Source organism: Tursiops truncatus, chromosome 4, assembly GCF_011762595.2.
Source record: "Tursiops truncatus isolate mTurTru1 chromosome 4, mTurTru1.mat.Y, whole genome shotgun sequence".
NCBI lineage: Eukaryota > Metazoa > Chordata > Mammalia > Artiodactyla > Delphinidae > Tursiops > Tursiops truncatus.
In genome coordinates this window covers 26,200,407-26,215,606 of record NC_047037.1, presented here as the reverse complement: position 1 = coordinate 26,215,606, position 15,200 = coordinate 26,200,407, and the positions used below count along the sequence as shown (strand labels likewise).

General features: G+C 33.0%; 1 protein-coding gene across 2 annotated transcripts in view; it reads left to right on the top strand.

Moving 5' to 3' along the window:
* Nucleotides 1–15,200, top strand: part of SLC25A36 (solute carrier family 25 member 36) — a 40,935-nt gene that overhangs the window by 16,711 nt on the left and 9,024 nt on the right. The window contains exons 2-5 of one of the 2 annotated variants that reach the window (XM_033855348.2): nucleotides 581–745; nucleotides 4,766–4,843; nucleotides 6,938–7,038; nucleotides 15,051–15,117. In XM_033855348.2, coding sequence (XP_033711239.1) covers nucleotides 581–745; nucleotides 4,766–4,843; nucleotides 6,938–7,038; nucleotides 15,051–15,117 — 411 coding nt within the window. The remainder of the gene's footprint in view (nucleotides 1–580; nucleotides 746–4,765; nucleotides 4,844–6,937; nucleotides 7,039–15,050; nucleotides 15,118–15,200) is intronic. The other variant, XM_033855349.2, reaches the window with a different exon arrangement.

Sequence of the window (15,200 nt, the reverse complement as noted above, 5' to 3'; positions counted from 1 at the left end):
TTGCACAGATTCCCACGTGGTGGGCCTAACATACAGATTTTGAGACTCAAATTCCGTATTTATTTGTAGGTGAAATGCCTCTGAGTATTTGGATATTTAAAATAAGGGGACATGTATGATTATCCATCAGTGGTTTATTTCATATTGCTCTCAAGACCATTTCTTGAATTTTGAAAGATAAGATAGGAGTTTGAGAAATAGGATATACTTCAAATAATGGTCTAGGTTTCAACACAAGTAATATCTGGGCAACGAGTACCAAATAAAGCCCTAGAACAGTGTTTAAAAGCTATGATGTGACGTACCAGTAAATTTCAGTAGTAACACCCACTGTTTGGAATCTTCAGCTAATTATTCTTGCTAGGTAGATATTAAGCTCAGTTACTTTTAACTACTAAAGGTGTTTGTATACAGTCAAATAAGTGAAACATTTAAAAAATTATTTAGTCTTCTAAAATCAAAAATCGTAAATTTTAGTACCTTCACAAAGCCCCAGTTGTTCATTTGTTTCATAGCTCTGCGCATGTGTACTAATTTGTGAATTAAGTAGATAAGTTTTGTTCTTTGCATTTTTTTGTAGATGTGGTGGTACGGTGGGAGCTATTCTGACATGTCCACTGGAAGTTGTAAAAACACGGCTGCAGTCATCTTCTGTGACACTTTATATCTCTGAAGTTCAGCTGAACACCATGGCTGGAGCCAGTGTCAATCGAGTAGTGTCTCCTGGACCTCTCCATTGTCTAAAGTGAGAGCACAGTATTCATGAATTTTTTTTGTCGGCTTTACCTTAGTGATGCCCATGTTTGTTTATTTATATTCTGCCATATTTAAAAAGGTTTTTACAAACTTAATGACAGAATTACTCCCATAAATTCAGTAGAAACAATAATCCCTAATGGAGAGGAACAGTAAGTTGGATAATATGTACGTTGGATAAAATGTAATATTATTTCCAAATCATGTGTATTTGGAGTATTTTCTACATTTATCCAGTGGATTTATTTTCTCAAGACATTATAGGTATTTTGTTTTGTTTAAATAAATTCATTTATTTTTGAAATGTGATCATGTTAAATGCTAACTCTTTATGTGTATTTTTAATTTTCAAAGTGCTCACACAAGTAAGTACATCCAATTAATGTCAGTCTGATTTTTATATGACCTAAATATAACTAAGGTTTAAAGCAGAGTTCTACTGATTTTAAAATGTACTTCAGTGATCGGCATTTCTTAATGGTTTGAAAAAGATGTGTTTTTACATTTTACCATACTTCATTGTGTTACAGATTAGATTTGAAATTTCAAAACTATTGAAATTGAGTTTTATATGTTTAAACTTAGATATGTAACTGAATGCCCTGGATGTCTGTCTTATCAGCTCAGTTGGGACATAATCTATTTGAGCTTAGTTCAGTAGTGTTTATTTTGTAGTAGCAAGTAAACTCATACTGTGTGTTTTTCACTACCAAAAGATTTCATCACTCTTTTCTTTTTTCAAATTTACTTAAGTACATGAGTGGGTAGAATAAAATTGTTAACAATTTGGGGTTAAAATGCCATTGTTGTAGATATATACTTCTATCTGCTTAATAATAGAGTATTTTAATATCATGATTTTGACAGTTATTACCGAATGTAATGCTCCTCTTCTTAAAATTCTTCCTTTGACCTTTGTGACAATACTATATTTTTTAAATTCTATTTTTCAGTGGTTTTGCCTTCTCTGACTTTCCTCAGAGGAACTGTAGGAATCCCTCTGGGCTCTGTTTTAATTTCTCATTTAAGAGTCAGTTTAATATTTCACCTGTCATCGATGTCCAGATGGCTTCCGACTCTGCATTCTCTTGCCTTAAACTCTCTTGACTCTTATTCCCATTTTTTCCCTATTTTGGGGCTCTGTCCTAATCAATCTGTTTCATGGTTTCTTCCTTTGGTTTTTAATTTCCCAACATCTCTTGAGAGATAATTTACATACCATAAAATTCACCCATTTAAAATGTACAATTCAATTGTTTTTAGTATATTCACAGAGTTGTTCAAACCATCACCATACTCTAAATTTAGAACATATTCATCACCACCACAAAAAGAAGCCCTTTCCTGTTAGCAGTCACTCCTGTTTTCTCCTCTTCCTCTCCCCCTAGCCCTAGGCAACAACTACTAATCTACTTTCTGTCATTATAGATTTGCATATTCAGGACGCTTTACATAAATGAAATTATATAGTATGTGGTCTTTTACTGGTTTCTTCCATTTAGTGTGTTTTCAAGGTTCATCTACGTTGTAACAAATATCTTTTTGTTGCCAAATATTCCATTGTATAGGTACGTACCACATTTTATTTATCCACCCATTGGTTGATGAACATTTGCATTGTCTCCCCTTTTGGAGTATTACGAGTAATGCCATTATAGGAACACATGTTTTATTTTTCTGGGGGATATACTGGTAGTGGAATTGCTGGGTTGTATGGTAACTATATTTAACACTTTAGGGAACTGCCAAACTGTTTTCCAAAGCGGATACATCATTTTACATTCCCACCACCAATGAATGAGATTTCCAGTTCCTTGCCAAAAAATAAAATAAAGTGTAAAATAAAATTCCTCACCAACCTTTGTTTTACTCCATCTGTCTTTCTGATTATAGCCATCCTAGTGGCTATGAAGTGTTTCATGGCTTCTTAACCTGGAACTTTAGGAATTCCCCCCAGGCTTTGTCAATTTCTTAGGGGCTCTTGGATGAGCTTCAAGAGGTCTGTAAATTAGGTGAAATTGTATGCAAAATTGTGAGTGTTTGCAAATGTGTTTTTTTTTAAAGGACACTTACCTTTCTTTTACTTCTCAAAGGGATTATTAACAGAAAGGGCTAGCAAACATGGAAATTTTCAAAATGTGCTCTACAATTTGTCATTCTTAATTCTGCTTCTGTCTAATCTAGTTTTATCAAAAGTGCTTCTGGGGACTTCCCTCGTGGTCCTCTGCACTCCCAATGCAGGGGGCCTGGGTTTGATCCCTGGTCAGGGAACTAGATCCCACATGCATGCTGCAGTGAAGATCCTGTGTGCTGCAACTAACACCTGGCACAGCCAAATAAATTTTCTTTCTTTCTTTCTTTCTTTTTTAAGTGCTTCTGTATCACCTGTGTCAGTCATCTGGTGGCATGGTAAAAATGTAGATTGCTGGGCACTGTCCTGTACCTACTGAATTAAGAATACTTTGAGGGTGGGATCTAAGAAATTTGCATTTTGAACAAATGCTCCAGTAATAATGATAATAGTAAGAGTTATCAAGTGCTTACTGTGAGCCAGGTACTCTTTTAAGCTCTTTTTTTTTTTTAATTTATTTATTTTTGGCTGCGTTGGGTCTTCGTTGCTGCATGCGGGCTTTCTCTAGTTGCGACGAGCAGGGGCTACTCTTCATTGCCGTGCGCAGGCTTCTCATTGCGATGGCTTGTTGCGGAGCACGGGCTCTGGGCACATGGGCTTCAGTAGTTGTGGTGCTCGGGCTCAGTAATTGTGGCCCACGGGCTCTAGAGCGCAGGCTCAGTAGTTCTGGTGCGCGGTCTTAGTTGCTCCATGGCATGTGGGATCTTCCCGGACCAGGGCTCAAACCCATGTCGCCTGCATTGGCAGGCGGAGTCTTAACCACTGTGCCGCCAGGGAAGTCTTAAGCTGTTTTTTTTAATTAACTTATTTATTCCTTATAGTAACCACCACCCTACCTGCCCCCTTCCCCCAAAAGTACTGTTTTTCTCTGTTTACTGCTGATGAAAGTAAGGATAAAAGTCATTACTTACCAAAATTGAGCTCTTTATATTGGGAAGTCAGGCCCCACAGTTCAGGCCCTTAATTAACCATTCTGCTCAGCTGCCTTTCAAGAGATCATTCTTAAGTGTACAGGTGCTTCAGAACCACTGGCACAGTCTGTTAAGTCTGAATTAAAATACCTACTCTTCCTCAATCTTTCTTTCTTACTCCAAAACTTCATTTAGTAACTCACCTTCAGAAAGCCTTCCATGACTTGGACATGACTCTGTTCCTTTTCCTACTGGGCATATATATCTAGCTTGTATAGTATTTGCTTATTGATATGGTCTGTTAAATTATTTATTTCAATATAATTCTTTTTTCCACGACTGGATAGCAAACTTCTCAGTGGCAGGGGCCTTACCCTCTTTTCTGTCTCCTTACTCTGCTTAGTCTTTATACAGTACCTATTCAATATAGTAAATGTTAACTAAGTAGAGGAAGGAATAGTAGCAGACTAACCATTTTAGTACCCTAAAGGATGTTAGGGTGATAAATTTTGCCATGGCATTTCACTGGAATGGTTGGATAAGATAATGCTGCAGTATGAGGGAGTTGTCCAATATCAAGGAAAGGACCTCAAATACTAGGAGGGAACTACATTTCTAATTGGGAATTGAATTTGCTGGTAAAGGTAGTAAAATGGAGGAGATTGAAGATAAGAGTAGCATGATCATATGAAAATAAATGTAGAAATCTATATTGATAATTATGTCTTGAAAACTTTTAGGAAAGAATCTGAAAGGAGTTCTTTTTATTATTGCTACTAAATCTGTTATCAATCATTATTAATTTATACTTTGTCAAGAAAAACAGATTTTTATAAGTGAGCAACACTGACAAGAGTATAACATATTATAGTGCAAACATGGGGAATTTAGACTCTACATTTGCTATATAAATAAAGTACCACACTTTGAAGGACATTTCTTTCTAAATAATATTTTTCTCTTTCAGGGTGATCTTGGAAAAAGAAGGGCCTCGTTCCCTGTTTAGAGGATTAGGCCCCAATTTAGTGGGGGTGGCCCCTTCCAGGTAAAAAAAATACATTTAAGTTAATCAAATTGTGGTAGTCTTTCTTGTTTCAAGCTTCATGAGGGGGGATCCTGAAAAGAAATCAAGATAAAGCACTATGGTATAATAAATGGGTATCAGTAGCCATCTAAAAGGATAGGCAGATTGTACCGTGTGCAGGTGCAGAGGACCTCTTAGTGAGATCACTGTGAAGCAGTTTTTGCACCAAGTTCAAAAAACCAAGAAGGCCTTAATATGATGAAAGGCCAAAAGGCCTTTCTCTATGATTTCTTTTTATCTTAGATTGACTTCTTCCATGATAGAACACTGCAGAGTTCACATGATAGAACACTGCAGAGTTCACATTCAGAGTGAAAATGTGTACCCAGCTCTCTGTATTCAAACAGTGTAGTAGATCCATATCTTATTTATTGGGTTTCAACTTTTTATGGGCTCTTTCTTTTTTAAAAATGATCCAAAATTTCATTCTTACTGTAAAGACTAAAAAAAGTGTAGTGTAAAGCTTGACATATTACCTTAAACCCATCACCTCTCACCGTGTGCACCTTTCCACAGTTACTCCTCTTCCCTCCCCATACATAACCACATTGATAAGCAGTTGGTTATAGTCTTCCATTAATTTTTCTGGCTTATGCACATAAAATGCATAATATGTAGACTTATTATTATTTACGTAAATTGAATCATGTTTCACCAAATTTGTTTTGAAGCTTTCTCCATGAAAATAAGTGAAGCTTTTAAAAATTGTATAGTATGACTGATCCCTTATTGATAACCCTTTAGATTTATTGCCAGATTTTTGCTGTTAAAAACAATGGTTTTGTGAACATAGCTGTACCTTTATCCTTGAGTATTTAAGCAAGTATTTTTCTTTAGGATAGTTACCGAAAAGTAGAATTTCTGGATAAAAGGGCGTATGAACATTTAAACTTAGTGAACATTGCTCAATTGCCTTCTGAAAAGGCATGCCATCTTTTTATTCTCAGATAGGGAATTAGTTGCTCTTTATCCACATTTTACCAGGGTTGGCTACTATCCGTGTCTTTTAATACTTGTCAAATAGACTAAACATGATTTTTCACTGTTTTTTTAAAAATATACATTTGTTTTATTTTGTTGCTTTCATGTCCTCCTTCTTGTAATTATTTGTCATTTGTATCTCCTGTGAATTACCTATGTATATTCCTTGCCCATTTTCTCATTAGGATGCTTTCTTTTCTTATTCATTTCTAGTAATGCATTATTTATTCCCCTTGCTAATTTGGTATCATTCAATGTATCCTTTTTTTTTTTTCTTTTTCGTGAAGTAGAATGTTTCATTTTCAGTCATATTAACTTCCTTTTTTTCTTAAGCACATTAAAAAAGCACAGCAGTGATACTCTCCCCATTTTTACTTGTTTGTTTACTCTTCCCCTTATTGGACAGATAATCAGGATTGTTGGGCAATAGCAGGATATTTGATACAGCAAGCAACTCATGCCTGGAAAGCTCAACAGTGAGGAGGTAGTTGGGATGCATGAAGTCACAGTCAATGAGTTAACAGGGAAAATATTTACAAATTTAATGGGATGTTTACAAATGTTAGGAAACAAGATCTGACCTGATGGGACTGATTTCTTTTGCAATTGTTCTTTTAAAGGGTGCTGTGAACTACTCTTTGTGTAGTATAGATTGGTATATAGCACAGTATCTCAAAATTGTTTAACATATACTTTGATCACTTGAGTCAGTTCTACCTTCCTCTCTTCAAAAAAACATAAAGTACTCATATCACGTTTACTTAACTCAGTGTATTTAACTTAGCCTTATTAACATTACATAGGCCTGCCAAAGTCTTATACTTTTTCAGTTAGTTGCTGTCGGATTATTGGGGTAGGACTATCTGAGGATGCTTTATCTTTAATGAGTTGATACAAAAAGTACTTCATGGTCTTCATGAAGAAATATGTATGTGATGTTACATGAGAATGTAAATAAAAACTAAGGCATTATGTTTTTAGATTTCTGGAATAATAAAGATCAATTTATATGTCTTTTAAATCTTAAATCTTAAATCAACATGCTTATTGACAAAATTTAAATCTTTATTTTAGAGCAATATACTTTGCTGCTTATTCAAACTGCAAGGAAAAGTTGAATGGTTTATTTGATCCTGATTCTACCCAGGTACACATGATTTCAGCTGCAATGGCAGGTATGAATATATGATATTAAAAGACAAAAAATTTTCTGACACCTAGAGACTTAATATTGAATTTTGATGAATTTAACCTTGTAAAGTTAAGGCAGTTAATGTGCTTTTCATTGATTAGCATCTGTAAACATGATTTTTACATATATTAGTATACAATAAATTTGATTAGGTGGTATATGTAAAATCTTGTCAGTTGGCATTTTGGTATTTAGGAGTTTGTGATAGCATGCAGGTAATATAATATTTACATTGTTTTGTGTAGTACACTGAATATTTAGTGATCACTTTTAACAGTTTTAAGAATCCAACCATAATTACACTTACAAGTTACAGAGCTGTAATTTACTCTTTTCTCCTCAATTTCTGTTAGTGCCTTTTCCCTTTTTGCTGCATGTTTTGGCTTCTGTCTGAAATGTGCCGGCAGTTTTGGTAAAGTATTCATTTTGTCCTGTGCTCAAATGCTGAAATTTTTGTGAGTGATATATTATTGATAATTCAGAGTTATTGCAACGTATGTATTGAAAAATATGTTTATCATTCCACATAAATCGCACTAAGATAACACTCAAAATGTAGGTACCAGATGTGTACATGCTTGCTCTAGAAATGTTTCCAGGAACTCTTCTATCATCATTGATGAGACTATATGATTCTGAATTAAAATAACTAGTCGTGGGCCTCTGCACTGCCTTAAAGATAAACTGGAAGATTGGTTTGACTAGTGTGGTTCTGGAATCATTTGCTGCCCTGCATGTTAGACAAAGCCATGACCTTTGGTTCTCATTAGAAAAATTCTGTATAGTTTTCTGAGATTTGTTCTATATTTAACCATGTCTCATATTTCCAAAATATGCTGTGACTTTATAAAGCAAATTATAACTACTTTTGTCAACTGTTGATCAGTATATTGAGTTTCAGTTAGATGCTTAATAATGAGTGCCTTAAACTGTTAACCATTTTCTGTTTAGAAATAAATTGGATCAATTTCAACCACATACTTAATGAACTAAGAGTAAGTTTGAAATACTAATTTCTGAAAGGTCAATAGCCATATAATAAATAGCATGTACCTTAAAAATTATTTTCATGGCTTTTTATATTTAGTAATTGTTGACTGACTCATTGAAGTTTTAAAGCTGGAAGGTAAAGCTTTAAAGATCAAGGTGGTGAAATACTCTTTACCAATGAAGAGAGATCTTGGGCAAGTTAGATAATTTATGTGAATCTCCATTACCTTATTCTTGTAATGAGTGGGTTGCTCTACATAGGTTTATGTTCTGAGAATTAGTTCTTTAATACCACAGAGATCATCTAGTTACAACTAGAATTTTTTTTAATGTACTTTCACAGATGTTGAATACAACTAGATATGATTTTTCCCTCTATAAATTTGAGTGTAAAGTTAGTGGCTAATTTCAAACTACATAACCATTGTATTAGGGTCTTTAAGAATATATTTCTGGATTACCAGTGTTCATGTTTTTGTTTCTTAACCCCAGAAAATTGTAAAGAAATGTTAATCTTTCTTTTTTGAAAGAATTGATGCCAAGAAAGTAGGTAAGCAATTATTTTAAGTTGAGGATAGTTATATATTCAGTATTACAAATTTAGAGTTTCAGAATATCTTAATTCCCACTGGAAAATCTTTTTTCATTGGCATATCTAATCAGAATTTATTACTATATTTGTATCACATTGCAGAGAATTTCAGTGGAATTGCCATTTTCTACTTTTTTTCTCAAATGTGTACAAATGTTAACTCATAGTTTTCAGTTTTTATTTATACATTGATACTATTTCCCAACTTGAATTTCTTGAATTTTGGTAAATTGATAGTCTTATACTTGTTCAGAGAGTCTTGCGCTATTCATTTATTGTGTAATTTGAAAATACTTCTTCCATTTGTTTGCAGTTAGATTTTTCTGGGAACTATGCCTTCAGAGCTTCCTTGCACTATTCATGAGCAATAACATTTAGCTTTGCAGTTTTTATACATAGCTACATGGTTGGTGAAACTGAATGGTCCCATGCAGACTTAAGGTAGCCTTTTGCTCCTTTCATTCTTGTAAGAGTCTAGACCAGACTGCATTGGTTTTTCTTCAGGATAATTTTTAGAGATCTTCAAAATGTGAATTGGGGATGCAAAGTGCTTAGAGGCAGTCATGTGAAAACTTGTTTTTTAACTGGCTGTTCAAAAAAAAATGCTAACCTTGTCACTTTATCGTCAAAAATGCACTAAAATACACCATTAATGATAGTGTCTGCAAGATTTTGCCACATCAAGTAGCACATGCATTAAGCTTTAGTAACATACCTTGTACGTAGTTTTTATTCCAAGTAACCTCAATTCAGTTGCATTTTGTATTTTATTAATATGAACTTGAGTGTTTTAGATACTAAACCTTTTTAATTAAAAGGACAGTTTGTTTAAAGGCCATCTTGTTTTCTTTTGTTTTAGTATTTCAAGGGAATAGTATAAGAATTTGTAAACCTCTCAATTTGAGCTATGAATTTTCATACATTGAAAAATTTTTTTCCAGTTGTGAGGCTATTTAATCAAATCAAGTAATGGTGACTCTGTTTTACCTGCCTTCCCCCCACCCCCTCCCCGTATGACATTTGCCAGACTAAGTGTTTCTTAGCTATTGAGGGTATTTATTTTCTTGAGAGTTTCTGTGTGTATTTGTTAAAATGAATTTGCGTATCCCTCTGTATACACCTGGACACAGGCGTGTATACAAAAAAATATAGTATTACATTTCTTCTTTATAGTAACTCCCAATTTTCAAAAGTTTTTATCTGGGTTGTATATACTTTTCTGTACAACGGTACAGATTTAAAAGAAATGAATTCTGATTTTTATTGGATTATATATTCACACAGTGATTGCTTAACTTTTTCAATACCAACAATGTAATTGTTTAACATTTACTACATACCTAGTGGGTTTTATTTGCTTATAGCATTCACTGTTATTTTTCAGGATACATTTTCTATTTGACTTATTATTAAAGGTTAAATTTTTACTCATTAAGTAGAAATTTTGTCTTGCATTATAAAATATTCTTTTAAATAATTTGTCCATGGCAGCTTATTTAGCCAAATGGATGGCTAGACGTTTTGTGTGTTTGTATGTAAACATTCTTCCTGTTTTTTTATTTTGTAGAGCACAAGAAACTGAATACAAAATAATCCAAAATATTTCATAAAAATGGATGTGCAATATTACTGATCATAGTGCAAAAGGTGAAAGGTACTATTGTAGCCACCTATACTTTATTTTTTTTAAAAAATTACAGTTACAAAATGAAGTTACTTGAATTTTCTATTTTTGTTTTATTTATTGATTTATTGATTTATTGATTTTAATTTTAATTCTTTTGGCCATGCTGCGCAGCTTGCAGGATCTTAGTTCCCCGACCAAGGATTTAACCTGGGCCCACAGCAGTGAATATGTCGAGTCCTAACCATTGGGCCACCAGGGAACTCCCCTGTTTTTGTTTTTTTTTACTAAGTAGGCTGATTGTTAAGGAATAGAAAATTGTGATTTCAGCTCTGAGCATGGTAGAATGGTAGGAAAATGGGATATGATAATCCCCTCTAAATATTTTCTTAGATTCCCCTTTGACAAGGTTAGCATTTTTTCTTTAAGGCAAAATTGATCTTATTTTAGGTAAGTATTTGGACTCTGAAACTGCTACAGATGGCAGAATTTTCAGTACTCGGTACTTTTTAAAAAAAATTATGGCCCATTCTTATATTCCTTTCTTTTTCTTTTTTAACTTAAAATTTTCAAAAAGTTAGATCTCACAGTAAATATTTCTCAGATCCTTCCAATGGGATTCATTTTGTACACATGTTTCTGATGAGGTCACTGCTTGTTGTTATGATACAGAAAAGCCTGTGTCTATTTTAGGCATTTACTGTACATTTCTCCCGAGAAAAGAGTGAGATCGTGTCATCTCATGCTCCCCATCCGCAGGTCACTTCCTGTAGAAATATGGACTAACTTAAACCTCGTGAGTACTGATCTGAGCATCTCTTGCAGCCTCTAGTTATAAGAAACACACCCTGGGAATTTGTAATAGCTGTGGAATTAATAGAAGGCGGGAAATGAATTTTTATTTCCTGAATTTGTGTGTGCATTATCTATTTTATAAAACTTTAATTCTGATTCCTTTATAATATTCCTTCTAGAAGGAAGAATTGGGTAACTTTTCAGTCATCGTGTACTAAAAGCTTGGGGTCGTTAGCTTGGCCATAGTAGCCTTGACCTCCAAAGAATTCCTTAGCAGTATTTAAGATTTACATGGCTATTAATGGTATCATGCCGTTCGACAGCTTTTAGAAAAAACAGTAGTTCTCTTCGCTTAGCATAACGTTTTAAAAGTCTAATACAGTGCTTTCTATTCTCTTGTCTGTTGATACTTGGCTTTCTACTTTCTTACAAAAACATTGATCTTAATACCTACCGTTACTTTCCAAATATGGGACAAGAATATATGGGATCTTGTTTGTTTTAATCAGGTTTTTTTGGGGGGTTTTTAGTAGTTTTAGTATATTTTTCTTAGAAGGTTAGGTGGGCTTTGTTCTTACAGAAGTTAATTGAAATAAAAAGTACTGAAAATGCAATACTACAGGTATCACTCACTTAATGAAATAGACATTTTCAGCAAGTTTACTATAACCAGGATTTCTGTTAATCTGGTTTTTAATTGGTTTACATTATCAGATGGAATATTAGATGAAACAGAACTTTAAAAATTGCATTTTAAAAGTTTTTTTTAAACTTTCTAATAAACTATTAACTATACTACTAATAGTACGGCCAGTATACTGCCATTTTGCTTTAACTGACTGTGGAGCAGCAACATTAATTCTTCTTAACCTACAGGTAGATTCTTCATATACTTCTAAATCAGTTTTAATGTTTAATGGGGTGCTCAGAATATTAATATGAAATAGCATATTATCAAAATGTCACAGAATTTAAATGTCAAAATAAAAAGTAATAGGAAGTTTCTAAATTTCAGGGGCACCATCCCCAGCATCTTTGTTTGTCTTAAAAGGAGTAGGAAGATATGTTTAACTTTGACTGTTTGTCAACTTCAGACTGCCTTACCATATATAATTCTAAGCTAGTAATAAATTTTTATTTCTTCCTGCTTGTTTCATGTTTTGAATTAATAGATTATATTTTTCTAGATTTAATTAGCCTAATACTGTCTCCATAAGTTTATACTTAGAGTGTCTTTGGTTAAGAGGATGTAATAGCATAAAATCCAAGGACCAGAACTGGTAAAGGACCAATAGCTAAAAACCTGTGGATTATGCCTTGATTCTTTTGTCTAACTTAATGGTTTGCTAGCAGTTAGGCTAGTGTCTTTATTAAGAACTAGCTTGTTACTGGGAGAGTTGAGCCCCAACTGTAGTAAGCGCAAGCTGTATAGATATAAGATGATGACATTCTCTCACTTACCTAAATTTTAATGTGTCATGTTCCATAGGTCAATCTGTGTCTGGAAATGAATTTTAGTTAAGTGAGAAATACCTGTTGTTTGCTTCCTGTTTAGTTTATTAACATGTACGCAGCATTATGGGTATTTAAAATTTTATTCCTAGTAATATTTATAAATATGTGTTGTAATATTTTAAAGTTTACACATATGGGGGTTTTTTCAGCTTCTAATTGAGGAATTTGAGACTTAGAAGAGTGTTAATAAGCTTGGGTCCTGAGCTTATATTTTTAGACATAGAACTTTTACTTTTTTTTAAAAAAAAGCTTTGATGCTCATCTTCTTTTCAAGTAAAGTATAATAAATTGAATGAGATTTTTACCTAGACAGACTGCTTTTTTAAAAGTTGGATATAAGCATTCCCAGTTTTAGGCTTTCAAAATTTAATAAAAAGCAAATGGTTTTTTCCTAAAATTTCCACATAATAATTAATAAAAACCATTGTGAGTAACGCAGAGTGTTTTGTTGGTTTGTGCTGCTGAGCAGCTTTTTACTAATAAACTCCTAATATTACTGTATAAACATTTAGCTAATGCACATATTTAAGTTTAAAATAAAGAATCATTAAATTAGGCTTATGACCAGAATTCTGATGTCAGGTGCACATTTGCTTTAGAATATAATTTGAATATCTTTAGTTTGACATTTTCACTGAGAAGAATGGGGTTCAAGAGAAAAAAAAATTGAACTCCATAACTTTATTCTCAGTTAAGCCAACATGCAAGAAAAATCTTTTCCAAACAAAATATTTAAACTGATCTGGTTTCATATTTTTCTTCTCTTTCCTTTTATCAAGAATATATGCATGAAAAGAACTTTTTATTTGAAACATCTTCCTGACACCCTGTCCAACACATTAAATTTTTATTATTTTAGTACTGGCTGATGCTTACAAAATTGTTGGTCCCTTCCTAGTTTTATATTATGTATGTATGTAGTATTAAAAGCACTTGAGAAATGGAGACTATATAATCATTACAAAATTATTGAAGGAGTTATTAAACCAAACTTATTTCAGTTATTTTGCCTCATAATAGAGTCAGTCTGAGCATCTGTTTGTGAAACATCTGGCTGTTTCCACAGTATTAATATAGTGGATTAAGGGAGTAAAATTTGAGTTGGCTAAATTATCTGACATTATAGAAGGGAAAAGAACCTGTGAGACTAAATTCTACTTTGTAAACAATTCAGTAAAATTATTTTGCCTTTGTAGATATACCCATACTAACTTTGAAAGCGAAAAAAGTTTTATGATTAGTTCTCCACTATATGTTAACTAAAAAAACAAATTACTCCTAAGTGTACCACAGCATTTTTGTTCCTGAAAGTACTTTACTAATATTAAGTGTGCTGGTTATATTTCAAAACCTTTCTAAAAATAATGTGCTTGACCCACTAGTATTTGATAGCAAGTATTTAAAATTAAGATCCTTAGACATTTCTGCATGTAAGTTTTCACTGAATTTAAAGGCCAAATGAATAAATGTAGGTTGATATAAGTTATATCAAGTTTGTGTAGTGATCTTAAGTGTTCACAAGTATTATATGAAAATCCTGTTTTGTATAGATGAAGCAATCTTCATAAATTTCCATCATCAAGATTGCATTTCATGTGCTGCTATTTTCCCACAGCACTAGGAAGATAGCAAGTAAAAGATATGCACTAGCCTAGAAACATACTGTTCCAGAGATCTTACTTTACTACCTGGAATGAGCCATCTTAGGGGACCACCCTTCTTGGTAGTTAATACATAGTACTTTAGTTTTAAAGTAAGATAGAACTACCTTCTACTTTAAGTTTCTCTCTTCAGTGTCTATAAAAGTAAGAGGGAAGTTCTGATTTGTAACTTTTTGAACTTTTAAGTTTTTGTATGTTTTTAAGTGGATGAAAAATAGATCTGTCCTATTAACCCTAACAGAACCCTTATCTCTGTGATACCATTATTTTAAGAGTATTAGTAATTGTGTGCTTATATAAAGTATTCACAAGGCCAAACAACAATTCTTTCTGTTGTACAATCAACTTAAGATCAGATATTGGTAAATGCTGACGTTTATGTAGACTCCATTTTGAACATAGTGGTTTGTGATTTAGTTGGACCCCAAGTAGCTATTGTAGAGTTTGCATGCAAAAAAGCCCTAGAATACACAAGATTTCTATGTTTCTTTGTAGAAATGGGTTTCTGAATTTAGCTTAGAGAGTAGAGTGCCACCCATAGGATATTCTGAATATGTTGGAAGAGGAGTTTATATATAATCATATTTTGCTCTTAAAAGAATCTTTTAGTTATGGTCAGAATTTGAGACTGATTTGGAAATAAAAAGTACAAATGTTCATGGTTGAATGGATTTGTAAAATAAAAGTGTAAAGCATACATCATTTGATAGTTTAAATATTTATTTTCTTTAATATAGATTTATATAGTTTTTAAAATCTTGAAGTTAATAGTGTGTTCTTAATTTTTACCAGAGTTCATTTTAAACATGTTTGTTTAGGTTTTACCGCAATCACAGCGACCAACCCCATTTGGCTTATAAAGACTCGGTTACAGCTTGATGCAAGGTATGTTAATTCATTAAAACAAAATTTGTTAAAGTTGGCTTCAACTAAATTTCTTCTATAAATTTGTATCAATGAGATCTCAG